A 19583-nucleotide genomic window follows, 5' to 3' on the forward strand; every position below is an offset into this window, starting at 1 on the left:
GTTGGCCAAGCTTAAGGCTCATAAGTCCATGGGTCCTGATGGGATGCATCCTAGAGTGCTGAGAGAGCTGGCTGATGTGATTGCTAAGCCTCTCTCCATCATTTTTGAACAATCATTTTTTAACTACCTGCTGATTGTCACTTGTGATCAACTGCTACAGAAAACAATAAGCTGTATGAAACTGCACTAAGATGATCTGGAAAATTAAGTCAAGAAGAATGTGAAACTTCACTATAGCCTGAATGTCACCAAATCCCCCAGGAAAGAGACCTAGAACGCAGTGGTTACAGAGACATCTCTCGTTCTCAGTAAGAGGTCACAAGGACAAGAAAGATGTTCTGTCATCAGGACAATTTTGTAAATAATCTTTTAGGATTTATTAAATAAAATTTTTCAATCCCCAAACTCTTGCATAATTTTCAGAGGCACTTCAGTACCATCTGGAAAAATAATAAAAATCAGTGCAATATCAAACTGCAGTATCAGAGGAATTAGTTTTCAACACAAAAGTGCACAACTAGCATCTTTTTCTTCTTTAAAAAGTGGTAAATAATCAGAGTACTTTAAGAGAGTATTTCATACCACCATGCACTAGATATCACTAAGAATATATACTATTCTTTCTAAAGCACGTACATACTAAATACGTACGTAGTGAAAGCAAGCAGAAAGTGATGGATTGCCTTAAAGCCATCCATCTGTATAAAGAACTTGAATCCAGACTGTTAGCTACATAGGTAACTGAGTAATGCCTTAAACAAAACAATCCAGATTTAACATTTTCCTTTGTTCCAAATACCACATGATCTTTCATGTCTCCGATTTCACATTTGCAGACTGATCTTATAAACAGATCTGAGAACAACAACTGCCAAATAACAATCTGTGGTGTAAGAGGATTTTATTTTCTACTATCAGAGCATTTTTACAACTGTACTGTAATTATTTGTCTTGTTTCATGTTATTACCTTCTTGTTTCCTTTATTTGAGGCAGGGGCATGGGGAGTTATTTTTTTTAAGCAACAAGAGCAGGATGTGACGATATGTAAGAATTAATATCTATTGAAAGTAAGATTACATTTCCTAGAAAAAGCAATCAGCCTTAAAATAACACTGAGGTTATGGAGCCAACTGGCATAACCATTCAATCAGAAGTAACACAACCACTGTCATTTGACGGTTGATCCTATCATCTGAACAACAGTAATTTACCATTTAAGCACTCTTAGCCTAGCAGTTCGCAGAAATATTTTCATAGTGCCAAAAGGAAAAAAAAGGTTTTATCTTGTGTACTGCATTTGTCTCTGTTGTCAACGTGCCAGTACATGATTGTTTGCTCCCCAGTAGAGCATCTCTATCAGTTTTCTTTGTAGACACTACTTGATTTTATTTTTTTTCCACTGAATGTGTGGTTTCACATTCCTTTTGCAATACACTTTACAGATTCCCCTCTAAAGGTAAAATACCATTTCTTATAAACATTTCTATTGTTTTTTTCAATGATTTTGGGGTATGTGTCCACACCAGTGGTTCACAGCACAGGAAGAGTTCTTTTTTAGTGGAAATTTCCACTTGCCTTTGCTAAGCCGGTCAGTGGGCATTCCAGTGCACCTCTGACACGCTCCCCCTAATTTCTTTCCCGCTAAAGACAGAAGTTGTGTGCCAAGAATTCTTAGGATTGAGAACTGGCATAAACATTGCACTGGTAAGACAAAACAGTGTAATTATCTCCACTCTACAGGGAAAAAAAACAATGGCACAAGTGTCAGAAAATAAAATTGTCAAAAGAAGAAAGTACCAACAAGAGTTGTGTTAATCTTCATGTTTTCAGGACATTAAGCACTGTCTGACATTTAACTGTGAAAAACCACAGGCCACTGACTTCAGTGATAGGTATGAAAACCAGCTTTATTATTATCCCAGTTTGAAGCTGGTTGTCTAGAACTTGAGAAGATGAAAATTACATAGAAAAAACAGTCTAGTTGTGGAAAATGCAGTAGCTACAACCCAACCCCTTGCTTCACAATATGCTTTCTAACTTTCAAAGCTAAACACAGGATGACAGAACTCCATTTAATTGTAGAACCTATAAAGAGAGACGATATAGTAGAAAAATCACAACCCTGTGACTGAAAACAGGACCCAAGTTGCAAACATGTGTATACATCTAGGGTCAAAACACAAGTAAGTGGAATAATTAGGTACAATACAGCTACTAATTAATTAATTGACATTCAATTAGCATTCAACTGCAAAATTTCATTTATTACTTCTCTTCAAATTCTTTCTTGAAACCTTTGTAAGAGAATGCATTTGGGATTTCCTTTTTTAGCAAAACATTAAATCATATAAGGAACTAGATTCACACAGGTTTCGTTACTCATTTATACATACCTTCAAATCCCTTTCCACTTCCCAAAATTTCTGCAGACTGGTTATCCGTCTTCTGGGATTTGAAGGTGACGTACACAACATAATTCATTGTAGCCCACATTACTTTTTGCCCTGTATCTTGTATAAATAGGCATGTCCCAGAGAAGCTAACAAAAGACTGTCTATCAAACTCTCCAAAAGAATTCACAGTATTCTACAAAACCGAGATCTCACAATATTAAATGCAAAATATCACAGTGCAAACAAAACTGATGTAAGGTCTGAAACTTTTGTTCTAACACATACCACAGGCCAGGCAGAGGTGGATGAGAAAGGAAGCCTGCTTGATTCTACCTAGGCTGTTCACAGTAAGGAGCAGGTCATAAATCTTCTCACAAGCCTCAGAGGGACAAGACATGTGTGTTACACTTTCCTCACTCACAATGCTCTCAAAAATATTAGCAAGTGTTAGGTCTCGACTAATATGCCAATAATACTGCCCACTGTACTCAACGGGATTTTCTTATCATTTCCTTGAACATATTCTTCTGACTTCATTCACCTTCAGTTTTCTCGTTTATTCTTAGGCTGAAAATTCGCTCAGGCAAGCTCATCTCACAAAGAGCTGTTCAATAATTTATTTATTTTCATTAACCAAGAAAAAAGCCTTACCTTGCCTTTCAGATAGTGCTGTGGTCACTTACCTGCTTGGTGAATTACTCATATAGTACCATAGTACCTGTATTTCATAAAGGACACTGGTATCCTAGTGATTTAATAATAAAGTGAGATTTTTCTAGTAATCTATAAAAAGTCCCTTTGGGGCTTGCCTTTTATACCCACCCTTCAGGAGAATGATCAATAAAATGAATAAAATCAAAAGCAAAGAGATATATACCTCCAATTTGAAAGACACTACTGTGCCTTCCTCACATTCACATATTTACATATTTTTCACTTGTTGAATTACCTTGTCTGCATCCACTTTTCCTCTGATAAACTCTTTCTTCCAAAATTCCAGTGCCTGTTCCAGAGTGAGCCCGATACCTTTTAGGAACAGCCCGTACTGCATACGGCCTCCATGACGGAGATGATGGCTGTCACGCAAGGCTTTGTGCAGCTGGCGCATGCACAGCGGGAATGACTTCACAGAAAGCTGCCATGAGAAAAAACTGTGTTTAAGGCATACTAATAACTTAATTTGTTAATAATCATTTATTGTGATTATTAATTAACTCCACTTGAAAATGCCAATGGCTGGAAGAAAAATGCATGCGCAGAGCACCTTGGGATTGATGATAGCACAAGCGTGTCCCTAAGCCATCAAATCCAATAACCACTTCAAGAACAAAATCCAAATCACACAGTAATAAAGGCAGCAGCACCAGAGCACCTTCAGCTATGCAGTAATATGGACTTAATTGCTGTCAGGAAAAACAGATCCATGCTTCTGTTAAAATGTTTCTGGCTCCTTCCTTATTTTAGCTTCTGGAATGGTAAAGTGACCTGTTTTAAAAGAGGTTTTGGGAGTCGTGCAAGGGCATGGATTTTTTTAAACATCTTCGAGAAACTACAAAGAGGAGCAAAATCCATTGCAACTGATTTGCAGGGTTTTTTTCCCCTGCAGAATACTGTTCCTTATAAAGCAAGATCTCAGAGATTAAAAAAATGTACCATTCAAGTTTACTTGGGCTTTGCTTTTTCAACATCAGTCATGCCTTTGAATTTACTAACAAAGGAACACTGTCATGGTTAAAATGGACATTGAAAATACAAACAATTTCTGAAGTTCAGATAAAGGGGTTGAAATGTGTTTTTAATTGTCTCTGCACCACTGATGGGGTTTTACAAACCATTTTATTTACTTCCTTGTTTTGAAAAACTCTTCCATGCTATTTTCTACATTTTTATGTAAAGACTAATATTGCAATGTAGTAATCATAAACTAAACATGTCGGGAGGTTGGGACATCCCTTTTTTCTATAGCAGCTAGCAACAGGACAAAGGGTAATGGGATGAAGCTGGAACACAAAAAGTTCCACTTAAATATAAGAAAAAGCTATTTCACTCTGAGGGTGATGGAGCAGTGGCACAGGCTGCCCAGAGGGGTTGTGGAGTCTCCTTCCTTGGAGGTCTTCAAGACCCGCCTGAACATGTTCCTATGCGACCTTATCTAGGTGAACCTGCTTCTGCAGGGGGGTTGGACTAGATGATCTCTAAAGGTCCCTTCCAAATCCTACCATTTTACGATTCTATGAAACATTATAGGTTGTAAAATTATTAAGTAAGAAAATTTTGTTAAACTCTGTTTATGATTATGTTAGGTATTCGTGAAAGTATACAAAATCAAGCAGCAAAATAAGCAATTCATTATAGCAGCAGTCTAAATCCTAATTAGATGTATTTTCAGTTAATTCTGTTCCATTTTAAACTTTATTGCCATTTCGTTCAAGCAGTTCTCAATAGTCACAAAGCAAATATAAATCAAAATAAAAATAAAGGCTTTATATATTGTCTATACGTAGAGTACTTGTTTTAATTTTAAAACTTACTTATCAACATAGAATAAAACTCAACAAACACAGAGGACTTACAGCATCTATCTGTTCTAGAGAAATTTTTCCAGTGTTCTTCTGCACACTGTAATCTGGGCCAACATAAGAATGGCTGAAAAACAAAGCAAACGGTACAGCATAACTTGAAACTGCTGAAAAACATTTTTATCAATTTAGTAGGAATTCGTTTTACTAATTCAGGACTGTATCTATTTTACGAGGTAGAACCAAGAAAACTGTATTTGACAGTTACGTAACAAACTAAGATTTACAAAATGTACATTAGAGTGAACATGGTCAAGAAACCCATCCTCCCTTTACTGAAAGGAGTGGTGAAAGGTCATTCAGAACTTGGGTCCCAGGATCATGCTACTGTAGAGGTTGAGAGACTACTAAAGACCGTCTAGTTCATAGCCTTGCTCAAAACAACTACAGTGGGTTGCCTAGCATCTAAACAAGTTTGTTTTGCAGCATCTGCAAGGAGAGAGGCTCCTTAAAAACTTTCGAGCAATCTGTTAAGAGTGTTTGACCACTCCGGCAGTAAGAAATTGTTTTCTTACGTTGAAGTGGAATTTCCTTTATATCAGTTTGTGCCCATTGCCTTCTTGGTCTATAACTAGATAACACCGAGAAGAGTCTTGCTGTCTTCTTTATGTTGCCTTATCAGACACCTACAAATACATGCTGATGATATTCACACACATGCTGTCCTCCAGGCTGAACAACCTCATCTCTCTCAGCCTCACTTGATATACATTGAAGAGCCCAGGATTGGACACAGCACTCCAGAAGTTCTTCAGATGTCTGGAACTTAGATGAGACTGATCAGTTCCATGAATGCTTCTCCTTACTTTTTGTGAAGGTAGCCTTCACTTCTGCTTTCTTCCAGTAATCACTATGAACATCTACCAGTAGGGAAAAGTAAAAAATCATCTACATCTTAAAAATCTCCATGAACCAGGATTCTACATTTGTGGGCAACCTGCTGTACCTTTCGTTTTAGCAGGGGCATTTTGCCTAATGTCCAATTTGAACATCCCAAGCTGTCATACGTGACCAGTGTCATCTGTTATATTCTGGCTCCATCAAGAATTCCAATACTGTCATGTTTGCCCTTAAAACAGCTGTAGACTGCTATTTGATCATCCCCAAGTCTCCTCTTCTCCAGTCTGAAAGTAAAATCCTTACAACTAATGTACAGGCACAGTCATATAGTACTCTGATGCAATTCTGTACAGTGGTTTTTGTCTACCTTTGAAATTATCCTCAGTGAAGATTTTAAGCAGTGTTAAAATCCTGTAACTTCATCACAAAACCCATATAAACTCCTTTGAAAGCAGGAATTGCAGAAGTGTTCTTCTCATGCATTTAGATATGAAGTCTCCATATTCATTAAATTGCCAACATTTTAGCAATTTAAATTTCCTTGTAGCCTATTGTGAGCAGGTGAAATCCACAAGAACAATCTTATCAAATGTTTAACATTTTAACTAAAAATATTCTCTTTTTTTTGGTCTAGAAAAATTAATATTATAAAAGCACCAATGCAATCAATTGTATGCTCTTTTCATATGTTTCTATCTAAGCTTTTGCTCCCCTGATAAAGCTCTATTGACATATGCCAGGAACAAAATACTGCTGTAAGAATTCACACAACAAATGTAGAGGAAAGTCTAAAACTAACATTTTCCTTTCTTATCAACAAGATGAAGCAAAAACGAATCACAGACTCACAGAAAGAAATAACAGAGATCTGCTTGGTCATCTGTCTGTTCACTGACAGAGTTGTTTTTTCAAGTTGTAAGGTTTGATGTATTTTGTCTATTTTAAAGGAACTTCCATAAAGGCAACTCAGAAGTCTTTGTGTCATTTTTTCACTTGGTGAAAAAATGCACTGGAAGTAGGCCCTCCATGTTCACATAAGCAAAATGGAAGTAACTTACCAGTCATTAAACATACAGACCCGAATTAACATAAGAATGCATAAAAAAATACCTTTTTGCAGAAGTGTAGGATATAGTATCCTTTTTCAAGTAGTTGACGTTAAACTAGGGGGTTATTGCAACCTTTCCTTTTCCCATATTTTAAAAAACCACAACACAGAGAAGATGGTGATTGCTGGAATATTGATGGCATATATCAAAAGAAATTTCATATATCTCAGTAATTACTTGTAGAGCGCATAATTTACAAAAAGCTAACCTAATTGCACTTTAGCTTTAAATGGGGAAGGTATGCCACTGAGGAGTATTTTTTTTAAATCCCAGTAAGAAGTATGGTAATAAAAATCCTGAAGGTTTTTGGCATTCAGAAGTATCCCTTAACCAGCTATGTAACAGTTGCACTGCTTTTTTTTCATTAATTGCTCTTAAACAAAGACCTATCAGATGTAAATAAGTAGAGACACAACAAAAGCTAGTTTTTCCTGTTCTCATTTACACTAAAGCAACAAAACATGAAACTGTTCCTATGTAGGGCTACCAAGATGATCAGGGGACTGGAACATCTCTCTCACAAGGAAAGGCTGCAAGACCTGGGGCTGTTTAGCCTGGAAAAGACTGAGGGGGGACTTTATCAATGCTCAGAAGGACCTGAAGGGTGTCAAGAGGATGAGGCAGGTCTTTTTTCTATAGTGTCCAGTGACAGGACAAGAGGCAACAGGCACAAGCTCCATTTAAATACAAGGAAAAAATTCATTCCTGTTCAGGTGAGGGAGCCCTGGCACAGGTTGCCCAGGGAGGGTACGGAGTCTCCTTCTCTGGAGGTTTTCCAAACCCACCTGCATACGTTCCTATGCAACCTGATGGAGGTGAACTTGCTTTAGCAGGGGTTTGGACTGGATGATCTCTGAAGGTCCCTTCCAACCCCTACTATTCCTGTGGTTCTGTGTAATAAAAATGTCAAAATATTTTTTTCTTTTTAAATCTAAGTAAAACATCAGGTGCTGTGTACAGCGACTTTGAGCAGTGGAGCACCACAGAAAATAAAGAACATGCTAATTCCAGTGCAGTGCTGTCATGATGGAGCCCTCACCACTTACATTTCCAATTAATCCAACAATTTCCAATATTTTAACACAAAGCTGTATGTCTTCAAAAACAGAGCTTTCATCACTGACCTTCAATACTTAAGTAAACTTCTGTCCTTAAAGATATTAAAAATTCAACTGAATTAATAAATACCTAAACAACCTGATCTAACTGAATGTACATTGAGCAAGGGCTAGATTAAATGATCTCCAGAGGTTCATAAAGAAGCTTTAACAATTTTGCCCTTACTAAAAAAAAAGTTTTTATAAAAGCTATATTTTCTTGTTACTTAGAAGCAACAGTAACTCTGTAAATTATGTTTCACATCATTTATAAAGCTTTTGTTAAGTTGAAGGGATACTTTCAAGGTTTCTTTATCTGTAAAAAAATATGTAGCTGAAACACTCTAATACAACTAATTTAATCCACCTATGATTCCACTTTATGCTACCTGAGATGATTAAGCAGAGGTTGTAGTCTCTCGTCAGACTGTATGGAAGGCAGTGATCGTGCTGTCAGCTAGAAGAAAACAGAAGCCCAATTAATAAAATGTTATCTTCAAAAACATTGGTAGCACAAGGAATGATTTAAGAAATCACTCTGCAGTGCTACAACTTCACACAACACTGGCTAAGATAGAATTTCTCCTATTAAAAGTAACTAAAAGCACAACATTCCAGAACATGAAGATAGAAGAAATATTTACAAGTTAACAAAGTTAAATAGTGAAAAATATTTTTTCTAAAATTACTATGCTATTTGAATTAAATAGCAAGACATTGTTGCAAGTGGTATACTTTTTTCCCAACTTATTTGAACTAGAAGTCATATTTTACCTAAATGACCTTCTAGTAATAACATATGTAAATATAGTCCATTAAGTCATGTTATACAAGCCACATTTGTATGGAAAAATTTACCTAATATTTAGTACTAAATGACTTTTACATAAGCATGTTTCTGCATACACAACTTTTTCAAACGGATATAACTTTCATTTTGTAATTTTACTGTTCTGAACTAAATACATACATACTTTTTTTTCTTGTAACTTCCATATGACTAGTTCAAAGGTTGAACTTTTTCTGAAAACTTAGTAATCTACAAATCAACAAGTACATGTCACAGTGCTGCAGAATACTAGCTAATTGGTGTACTAATGACAACAACTGGAAAAACACGTATTAAACTTGTTTCATATCAGTATATAAGTGTTGACAATCACTTACAAAGTTACAGGCATAATAGTTCTGATATTGCTGCCATACATTTAACATAACATGCATTTCAGGATCCTATTGCAGCCATATTAGGCTGCATTTTGAAAATTACCTCTTACATCTTTAAAATTTCAATATATTTCACATTGTATAAATTACCATCAAGTCCATAAGTATTTTACAAGTTACTTAAAACATCATGCATACAATTATACACACTCTTTAAAAATATTACTAAAGAAAACTTTTTAGCATCAACAGTACAGTTACCCTTTGTGGAATCCAACACACAAGTAAAGGCAAGAACTGAAGGTGGACTGACTAGCAGGCTGCAGTTTCTATTTACAACCCACAAACAAATACATCCCAGGAAAAGCTGCGCTCAGTGCTTGGGTACAAGGAGTTTTTTTGTAACCCTAAGAAATCCCCATGCGAAACTCCATCAGCACACAGGAAGACCATGTGAATATGGAGGACTTTAATACTTTCCTATAAGATAATCACATCTGTTTCACAACCTTTACCGCTAGGCAGAAGTCAGACTGTTGCCCAATTTTGAGCTTGTGCCGAAAGCTAGCAATATCAACCATCAGCTAAATGAGGAGAGGTTCAAAGCAGCTAGTCTGTCAAGTGAAAGTTGCAGCTACTGAACAGAAGGACAGTGGGCACAGGGGAACGGGTCATTTCAGCTGTTAAGCTAGTCCTGGCCTGCAACCATCACTGCTTCAAAATATGGCTCTTCTCAGTCTCAAAGACAATTCAAATTGAGGTTCAGAAGACTTCTTCCAATCACTCTAAACCAAAAATTAAGCAAATTCCTTGCCGTCACCTCTATATGGTGCTCCATACAAAGATCATATTACTAGAAAAAAGCAAAAATATCCTTGTACAGGTGGACCTGCTTCCATACGGGTCTTGGGACTATGTATTCTCTAAAGATCCCTTCCAACCTCTACCATTCTATGATTCTATGAAAAATATGTTATTTGATTTTTTAGATTCATTAAAGACATCAAAATATTGTAAACTAAAGAATATAGCTCCAAACTCCAATTGAGCAGAACCAGTTTAATTTATAGAGACTATAAAACACTGTAGACTTGAGACATGTCCAGTCCCAGGGTCTGGATGATCAGAGGTGTGGACAGAGCGAGCCACAGGCAGACCATGTGGACATCTCATTGTTGAGCTGAGGCCATGAAAGCTGGAGTGAGGGATGTAGATAATTAAGGCAACTTAAGTACTATATTATTAAAATCATACAACATTTAAAATTGAGAAAAGAGCAAGAATACTTAGCAATATGAGGATACGGAATGAATAAACTGAAAATTGAGATGACAATGTCAGTCCAACTTCATACTAGCTTTAGTACCAGAGTCACCAGGCACATGCATTGCAAGAACAAAAAAATCAGACTAAAATCTTCATGTACTTGAAGTAACTAGAAAGTCTACTTTAGGAAATTCTGAAGTTTTGACAAAACCTAGTAATATTTTTATTCAGCCTTGTAGAAGCAGAGCAAGAAGCTGCGTTCTTTTCTGCTGAACTCTACACAATGATCACATCTCTAGTGTCATTATGCTGCATTTGTGGCAGGTAATACATTGGAAAACAGGACACTTGCATATGGCATGAAGACTGTAACAACTTGAGAAAGCACACTATGATTGGAAAACTACACAACTCATTAGAATTATTTAAGATTTGGCAGTACCTCAAGTTGTAACATAGGTAAAAGGGTAAAAACTTACAGATTAATGTCTAAGAGCTGGTCTTATTTTTCTTCCCCTCATTCAAACACAAAGACAGTACATGAGACTGCAAGTTACTGAAGATATACTATGAACTTTAGAAGCTTCATTTGACACAGAGTCTAAAGTTAAGGACTTCCATGTGCTATCAGTAAAGCAATGACATTTTTATCCATGGCTACTATGAGCAACATTATCATAGCTCAACTTGTCTCAATTTTTTAGGAATGCATGTATTTTTTGATCTTGAGGTTATCATATGTGAGCTATTTGCTCCCTCAGTAGTTTTCTGCACATAAAAGATAATTTTTATTTCCACAAAGAGTTTACTTTCTAGATGTTGATGTCTTAATTTCAATATCCTGTCAAACCACTTGATTAATACATTTTTCTAAAGAAATCGTATTAAGTTGGATGTCATTGAGAAAAGTGACACAGAAGGCCTAGGAGAAAAGCACTGAATGCAGGGATCTGTGGCAAAGATCACTTTTAGCAGAGGCAGGCTACTGAATTATTCCAGGCTCCTTCTACAATTTACCAGGAAAAACACCTAAGTTCCTTTTAGGGGCATGCATTAGAGAACCTAAAATGCACATTTTTACCAAGAGCAATTCCTTATCAACTGCTCAGTACTCCTAGAACAACCAAGGAGTGTTTGAAGACATGCTGGCCACAGGCACACTCACAGCCTGTGATTTGTTTCTCCATTATTTGACAAGCTCAACTTTTTTTTTTCCTTTTTAATATCCTAGGACTGTGTGTTGGCACTGCCATGGTTTAATGCCAGCCAGCAAATAAGCATCACATAGCCACTCAACTCACTGCCTCACTGCCAGTGGCATGGGGGAGAATTGGAGAGAAAATAAAGTAAAACTCGTGGTTTGGGATAAGTACAGTTTAATAACTAAAATGAAACAAAATATAATAATATTAATGATAAAATATATATTAAGAATGAAAATTAATATAACCAAAAAAAGGACAGAAATAAAAGAAGAAAAAACCTCACCAAAAACAAATGATGCTCAGGGCAGTTGCTCATCATGCACTGATCGATGCCCAAGCAGCAATCTGCCCCTCCTCACCAACTGCCCCCAGTTTCTGTACTGGGTAGGACACTCTGTGGTATCGATTAACCCTGTGGCTAGTTTGGGTCGGCTTTCCTGGCCCTGCTCCCTCCCTGCTCTTGTACCACCCCAGCCTACTCACTGGCAGAGCAGGGGAAGAAGAAATGGCCTTGATGATGTGTAAGCACTGCTCAGCAGCAACCAAAACATTCCTCTATTATCAACATTCTGAGCATAAATCTCTAACACAGTCCTGTAGCAGCTAGTAGGAAGAACATGAACTCTACACCAGCTGAAACCAGGACAGGCATTTTAACACTTCACTACTTCATTACTGGGCTTCAGCTTTTAAAATGGAGAGACCACATCCACATTAGTTGCTTTTCCATTTAATTAGAGCAATTAAAAATAAAACAAATTAGTACCAAAACTAGTTTTAAATGCTACTGGGAACAACATTGACAGGATAATTATATGTTCTATAATGCTATCCCTTGATGTTTTATACCATTAGCATAACAGTTTCGAAGTCTTGGTGAGAATCAGTCAACAAAGGTTCATAAGATCTCTTCTCTATCCAGAGAAATTCATAGAAAAAGAAAAAAGTAGACTTGAAGCAATTGCACTCGTAATTGTAGCAAGAAATAAGGTGACACTGTGACAATAAAGTTCAGCAAGTGGCTGAGCCACTACCCTTGAAGATATTTAAAAGATATGAAGATGAGGCACTGAGGGACATGGTTTAGTGGTGAGTTTGGCAGTGTGAGGTTAGTGGTTGGACTCAATGATCTTAAGGTCTCTTCCAACCAAAACAATTCGATGACTATGAATTCTATGAAATAAGCAGAAGAGTATTGAAAGTGTTTATCTTAAAAAATTTCATTGCTTGATTCCAAATCTTTCTATCTTTGCTGCATTAGATTAATCAAATACCTCTACAACTATATTATATGCTGATTTAAAGAATTTAGAAATAACCCTCCTACATTCCACGCTCTAACTCTTCATTTAAATGTCATTAATGCACTAGTGAAAACAGTTACAGCAAATTTTAACAGTGATTTTGATGCAGCATAGAATAACTGAAGTTGCCAGGCTTTGGTTAGATTTCAATTAGGTAACTAGCAAGCACATTTTAGAAAGTATTATGCACACAGATATTAGAAATAAAAGGTTTTGTTTCTCTTTGAATACTTTCATGTTTTGAATCTTACATCACAGGTTACAGACATTTCTATGAGGACTAAATTTACATTGAGCAGGTTCTTGTGTCTTCCCATTTTATTTATTGATCAAAGAAAAATGAAGGATTTGGTAGCTAAAAGATTAAGTATAGATAGAAAAATTCTATTTAGAAGCAAAGGAATAAATCATGGATTAGTATACTCTTTTACTATACTCTGTACTCTTTAGTTCGTTCGCCCACCATCAGCTACTTGCTTCTATGATACACTTCAGTGCCTTTAGTGCTACAGGCAGTTCCTTCCTCTGCTTCTGTTTCCCACTTCTGATAAGCAAGGAGAGAACATAAAGAAAAACAAAATTAGATTGGATATCAGAATGTCAATTTTAGCCTTCCAGGTGAAAGCTTTAGATGGTTCTTTACTGCTTTAATGCAATTGAACAAATATTTTTATGAAGAGGAAACAATGAATAATACCAAGAATTCAACACACTCAGATTGAACACATCACTAAAAAGCTTCCTTAATAATGCTCTGTGGATTAAAAACCCACAACTTAGGTCAGACATTAAGTTATCATGGTTAGGACTTCAAAAGTTTAAGGAAAGATTCTCTTTCAGTCTCCACTGCTGTCTAAGGAATAAGCTGTAACTTTTATGTTTTCCATTTGTAATATGACACTTGCAGAATGTGCCCTTCTTGTTAAAATATCTTAAATTTTGACCTTTGCTTTTTGTTAGCTAATCTTAAAAACCTTAAAAAGGAGTTTCCTACCCACTGGTGCTCCAAAACATTTACTTAGATCCTATCTGCTCAGAAAAGGACATAATACATATCCGATGGTTCATAAAAGCACTAGTTATCAACACAATGGGTTACAGTGCCCTGGCATGCTGTCTAAGAGGAAAGTAAAGGCATGAAAGTCTAGATGGTTTGCTAGAACTGCTTTTGATTAGTATGAACAGCACTATTACACACTTACTGACAAACTTACACAAGATAGATTTTTTTAACTGAAGTTGGAGCAGATAGGGAAAAAATAATTAACTTGTGACATGGTTCTATGGATCAGACTTCACAGGAATCTTCTCAAAGTGATGTTGTGCCACCATGCTTCTGTAATGTCGCATTAAGATTATCCTAATTTTAACAGTGAAAGCCGCTAATACTGCATCCTGATTGAAGTTTTAATAAAATAGTGACTTTTTGCAAGAATGTTTCTGTAATCAGCCAGAAACAAACTTAGCTTAGCTAGACTTGAGCTACAGCAGAATCTGACCTGGTCACCAGTAAGACAGAGGAAGGGGAAACTCCTTTCACTTGTGGTACACAGACAAGCCACAGCTTCTCCTGAAAGTCTTCAAATCTGTTGTTACAGGTCCTGAGATGAACAATTCATCTCCATCAAAGACTAAATAATAAGCCTGTTTTGAGGAGTTTAAAACTTACTTATCTAACAAACAAACTTTGGCAGGAAACAGAGGTGATATTAACTGCATTGCTCCTCAAACAATTACATCCTTAGATGATGGTCAAAAGTCATTATGCTGTACATCTATTTGAAACAAGAAGACTTATATCTCTGACTACAGTCTATTTGCTCCCGTTAAATGCATCACTCAGCTCAGTATGAGCCTGCACAGTGGTCAAGTGCAAGAGGGAGAAAAGGGAAAAGACACATGGAAACAAAGGTGTGAGTAAATCTAACATTGTAGTAGTACCTGCAGCAGTTACATATCCGAAGTAACTGTATGCAACTGGAAACTATCTTTTGTGGAATTAAATTATACTACATTTTAGGCTCATAACAGAACACTATTTTACATACTCACATCTTTCTCTTAAAACAAGGAAAGGCTGCAGGAACTGGGGCTGTTTAGTGTAGAAAAGAGAAGAATGAGAGGGGATCTTATTAACATTTACAAATATCTAAATAATGAGTGTCAGGAGCTTGGGACATCCCTTTTTTCCATTGTAGCTAGCAACAGGACAAGGGGTAATGGGATGAAGCTGGAACACAAAAAGTTCCACTTAAACATAAGAAAAAACTATTTCACTGTGAGGGTGAGGGAGCAGTGGCACAGGCTGCCCAGAGGGGTTGTGGAGTCTCCTTCCTTGGAGGTCTTCAAGACCCGCCTGAACATGTTCCTATGCGACCTTATCTAGGTGAACCTGCTTCTGCAGGGGGGTTGGACTAGATGATCTCTAAAGGTCCCTTCCAACTCCTACCATTCTATGATACTATGATACCTATTCAATATTACCAGGCACTATGTTCCAACTAACTCCTTAATATTGGACAAACTTTATTGAAAGACGTGTTTGACTGACAACATTTTAAGTTGTTTTCGAGAGGTAACCACTCTTACAGAGTATCAGCTTTCTTGAAAGAAAATCAGACATGCACATTTTTTTATTGGCACCAGAGTCTATCTAGATTAGCTATTCTTGGAGTCTCTGCTTAATCAAGAGAGATGCTACAAATCCAGGAGATGCTACAAAAGCATTTGAAAGACATTTCTCTCTGTTTTAAGATGCAGAACAGGTTAACATCTTAGTTCTATTTAAGTACTGTGTCATAATATTCACTATATTATAGGCACACTACAAAGTACTGTTCACATATTTATAGTGTTTAGGATCAGCATGACCACATATATACCCAGCATGATTAAAGTAAATAACAGGCCTTTAAGTCTCAGCTCTTATGATACTGAGTCCAACTACAAGTTTCTTAATGCATATAATCAAGACTATACTATTTTCTAAAAAGGAAGACACTACTATATATCAAAATCTTACTTCAAAGATAAATTGCTCAGGTATAATCTTTTTCCCATTGCAATATGATTGTCCTCAGAGATGAACACCAGTCACAATGTATCTTGTGTTACAGAAAACAGACTAAATGGGGGAACTAATAGTCAGAAAAGGCTTCTTAATATATTTGTCTCTGAATAGAAGTATTGCTGATTAATAGGAATTCTAAAACTTTAAATAACTTTGTTTAGTTTAAAGCTTGAATTTCAACTAGTAATTCCCTAAAAAGCAGTTCTAAAGTAAGTGAACACTCTAGTAAGGAAGTCTATTTTTCTATTTTGCATTTTAATGCATCAGGCACGAACAAATCTGTCTTAAAATATGTCTAGAAAGGTTTTGTACTTTGAGAAAGTCTTTGCATTGCTTTCATCTGCCCCTCTTTAAAAAGATGTTTCAGAATGATAACCTTCCACGGGTTTCAAAACTCTAATTTTACAGCCACCACTAAGTCATAAGATATAGATCTTGCCAGAACCCAAGAATTCAATTTAATTACATCTTCAACATCCAACTAAGTTGCGGGCTGTCTCATATCAACAAAAACTGATTGATTTTGAAACATCAGCTATCTTGCTAATGTTGTAACAAAATGTCACAATGCAAATGCTATGCAGCTGGGGAACCTGAAATAAGAGAATGGTGTTTGCACACCAGTAAGCTGCTGTACCTAGACAGTTGACATTTTAGTGCTGATCAATTTTCTTTTGAAAAAAGTTGGGGTTTAACCTTTCACAGCATGTTACAAATCTCAAGTGTTGTACAAAATTAATAAGTAATTTTTGCCAAGGCTCTTTCAGCTACTAAAAGTTCTTTCAACAGCACTTACACTTAAAAATGTTCAATAAAAACTAAAGCAAACAATAGTACATTTATTCCACGTGCATTGTTTGCACACAATCTACATGACAGAAGGTAACATTTTTCAAAACTATTTAAACAAAAAATGTTTTTGACATTACCAACCCAATGGGGAAATATAATTTAATACACAAAACATTTATATTATTTTCATATTGCACCATCAAACGTATGGAAAAAAGGAAACAAATAATGCAGATGGGCATTGCTGGGCTCTCTGTACGAATCTAACAGTTTGACATTTCCAAAGGACAAGAAAATATTTCCCTCATGAATCTCTAGTGGTTGATACAGGTGTCAATACAATTATGGTTGAAGTTGGCTTTGTGGGTTTAGTTTTTTGTTTTGTTTTGTCTTTTTTTTAATTAAATAAAACTCCTCACCACTCTCTTCTCTCACACACATTGCCTTTCACAATAACGCAAACCAGCCCCAAGAAAGACAGAGAATGCAAAGTGGCCTTTTGTATTTTAAGGGAAGCAAATCAAAAGCAACAGCTAACTTACCTTTTAAAAAAAAAAAATTCAAGTTATATTCTTAGCACTGCAACTTTTTTGGATGCTACAAACAAGAGTTTGGTAGGAACGGCATTTATTATCAACGTTGCTTAACTGCTATCTCTAGTAATTTAAAAGCTATAAGTAAATATATATTATATTGTAAAATATATTCTGAATTACACATATTTTTATATGTATTAAAAAATGTCTTTTTATATTTAGTCAGTTACTTCAAGCTGCCAAAGGGCAAATCTTCCATGGCAAAAGAAACAAATTAACAGTTGTGAAGAACTTCCTTGTTAGCATATTCTACATATTTACCTAAAACTTAAAGAAATTTGAAGGAACTGAGCACCACTAATTTCAGTTCAGCATTTGTCAAATGGATTCAGAATAATAATTCGACTTTTCCTGAGGCATTTGCTTCTGAAAGGGATTGATTTCTTTTTTCCATTTAGAAATCTCTAGCTTTCACATTCACATTGAGGTATAAATAACATCTGTGTTGAAGATTAATATTCAGTTTTTAAAGCAACATTTTTCAATAATTAAACCTTTTTTAATTGGTAAGTGAACTGTTGCCAGGTTTTGCATCATTATTACTTGCATGTGTACTCATTTGACTTGCATGTTAGGGTGAAAGTATGCAAATGAACTCATCTCTTATACTTTTTTGCATTCTAACATAAAGCTGAAGTCAACAGTTACTAAGATGCTCATTAGATATTTTTCCCCCAAAACAGATTATTAATTCCATCGTTCTTTCAATAGTGTATAGTGTCATGCAGGCCCTAATTATATGTAGATTGAAGTAGCCACTTGAAAACTATCTTGTCAGCAAAATCCAAATCTTCTCTTAAATAACACTGCTTTCCATAATAGTGAAGGTTCTATAATGATTTTATCAGTTGTTCCATCACTGACTTGTCCTTTACCGACAGCTTTCTCAACGTTCATTCAGTCCTCAGTGTTTTTTACCTAGTTCCAAATGCCTAGTAATTTTTAAAACTATTAGTGTGCTGAAACACTTGTCTTCACAGCCAACCTGGAAAATTAAATTATCTATTTCACTATGCAGATATTTCAGATATTTCTACTGCTTTCTGTTTGTTAGCTACATGCAGAGCTTTTGTTTCTTTTTTTGTATTCTTTACGAATAGAAGCCTCTCCATTTTGCTGTCTTTCTCCCAGATTCTCAGTCTCAATATTGATTCCAGCACTCCAAGGTAACCTGGAATCTGTTCTTCGGTTAAACTGTATGTTGCTGCTTTAATTTACTTGCATCAACAGCATTATTGGAGGGGGAGAAGGTCACTCAGACAGCAGTGATTTCCCCAAGGTTTTAATGTTTTGATTTTTAAGTTTTTTCCTCCCTTGCCTCTTGATTCATGAGAAGGAAATTAAGAAAACCAACATCTCTGCACAATTTGGTGGAAGTTACTAGCCAATACCACACATGAAGCAATCACCTAGAAAGCATGAAGGATTCATTATTGCTTCATTAAGCACCCTCAAAGCCATTGTCAGAAACCATGCTAGGTTTTTCCCATCAAAAGCTTCAGCCTAGCACTATGTTCCAAAATGGCTTTAAAAACCAACCACAACCACACTAGCAAAACTTCTCCAAGGCTGAAAACTATATGCAGTCAAAAAAGAGAACAAACAAGTGTCAATATATCTATCCAATCCACTCAATTAAAGTGTCTTTTTCCATAGTCATAATTACTACTATAGGGCTTCACCTATTATTCAACAATGTAGAGTATCATAAAAATCTTGAGTCAGAAAGCTGTTACGTTGTTACACTGCCAAGGCTGTTTCCAGTCAATCTTTAAACGTTATGGTAAAGGCATTAACATCTAAGCAAAAAGGGTCCTACTGCAAAGCATTTTCTCTGTTTAATGTGGTTCTCAGATTTACACACATTCAGTTTTCTTTTTCCTTGACAAGGTTACTATACAACTTCAAATAAATTTAGGTAATTCTTAAGAATTCCAAACTTCATGTTTAGCAACAACAAACACGGCGAAGACTCTATTACAGCAGTCTCTGGGTGATGCCAGGCTCTTAAACTTCAGAAGGGAACATTTGAATTTCAGTGTTTTATCCTCAACATGTGGTACTGTTTGGAAATAACTGTTTTGTTGCTAAGACTTAGAAAATATCCATCTTCCAAAATTATAAAGGTATTTGGAATGCAGTTATGTGTATTTTACAATATTGC

At 36.0% G+C, this 19583-nt stretch overlaps 1 protein-coding gene across 1 annotated transcript in view; it reads right to left on the reverse strand.

The window, feature by feature from the left end:
- Positions 1-19583, reverse strand: part of PRIM2 (DNA primase subunit 2) — a 106388-nt gene that overhangs the window by 34776 nt on the left and 52029 nt on the right. Inside the window, exons 8-10 of the mRNA XM_061990217.1 lie at positions 8409-8476; positions 4968-5040; positions 3344-3529 (exon numbers count right to left, since the gene is read on the reverse strand). Of these exons, the coding sequence (XP_061846201.1) occupies positions 3344-3529; positions 4968-5040; positions 8409-8476 (327 nt within the window). The remainder of the gene's footprint in view (positions 1-3343; positions 3530-4967; positions 5041-8408; positions 8477-19583) is intronic.

Source organism: Colius striatus, chromosome 2, assembly GCF_028858725.1.
Source record: "Colius striatus isolate bColStr4 chromosome 2, bColStr4.1.hap1, whole genome shotgun sequence".
Taxonomy (NCBI): domain Eukaryota; kingdom Metazoa; phylum Chordata; class Aves; order Coliiformes; family Coliidae; genus Colius; species Colius striatus.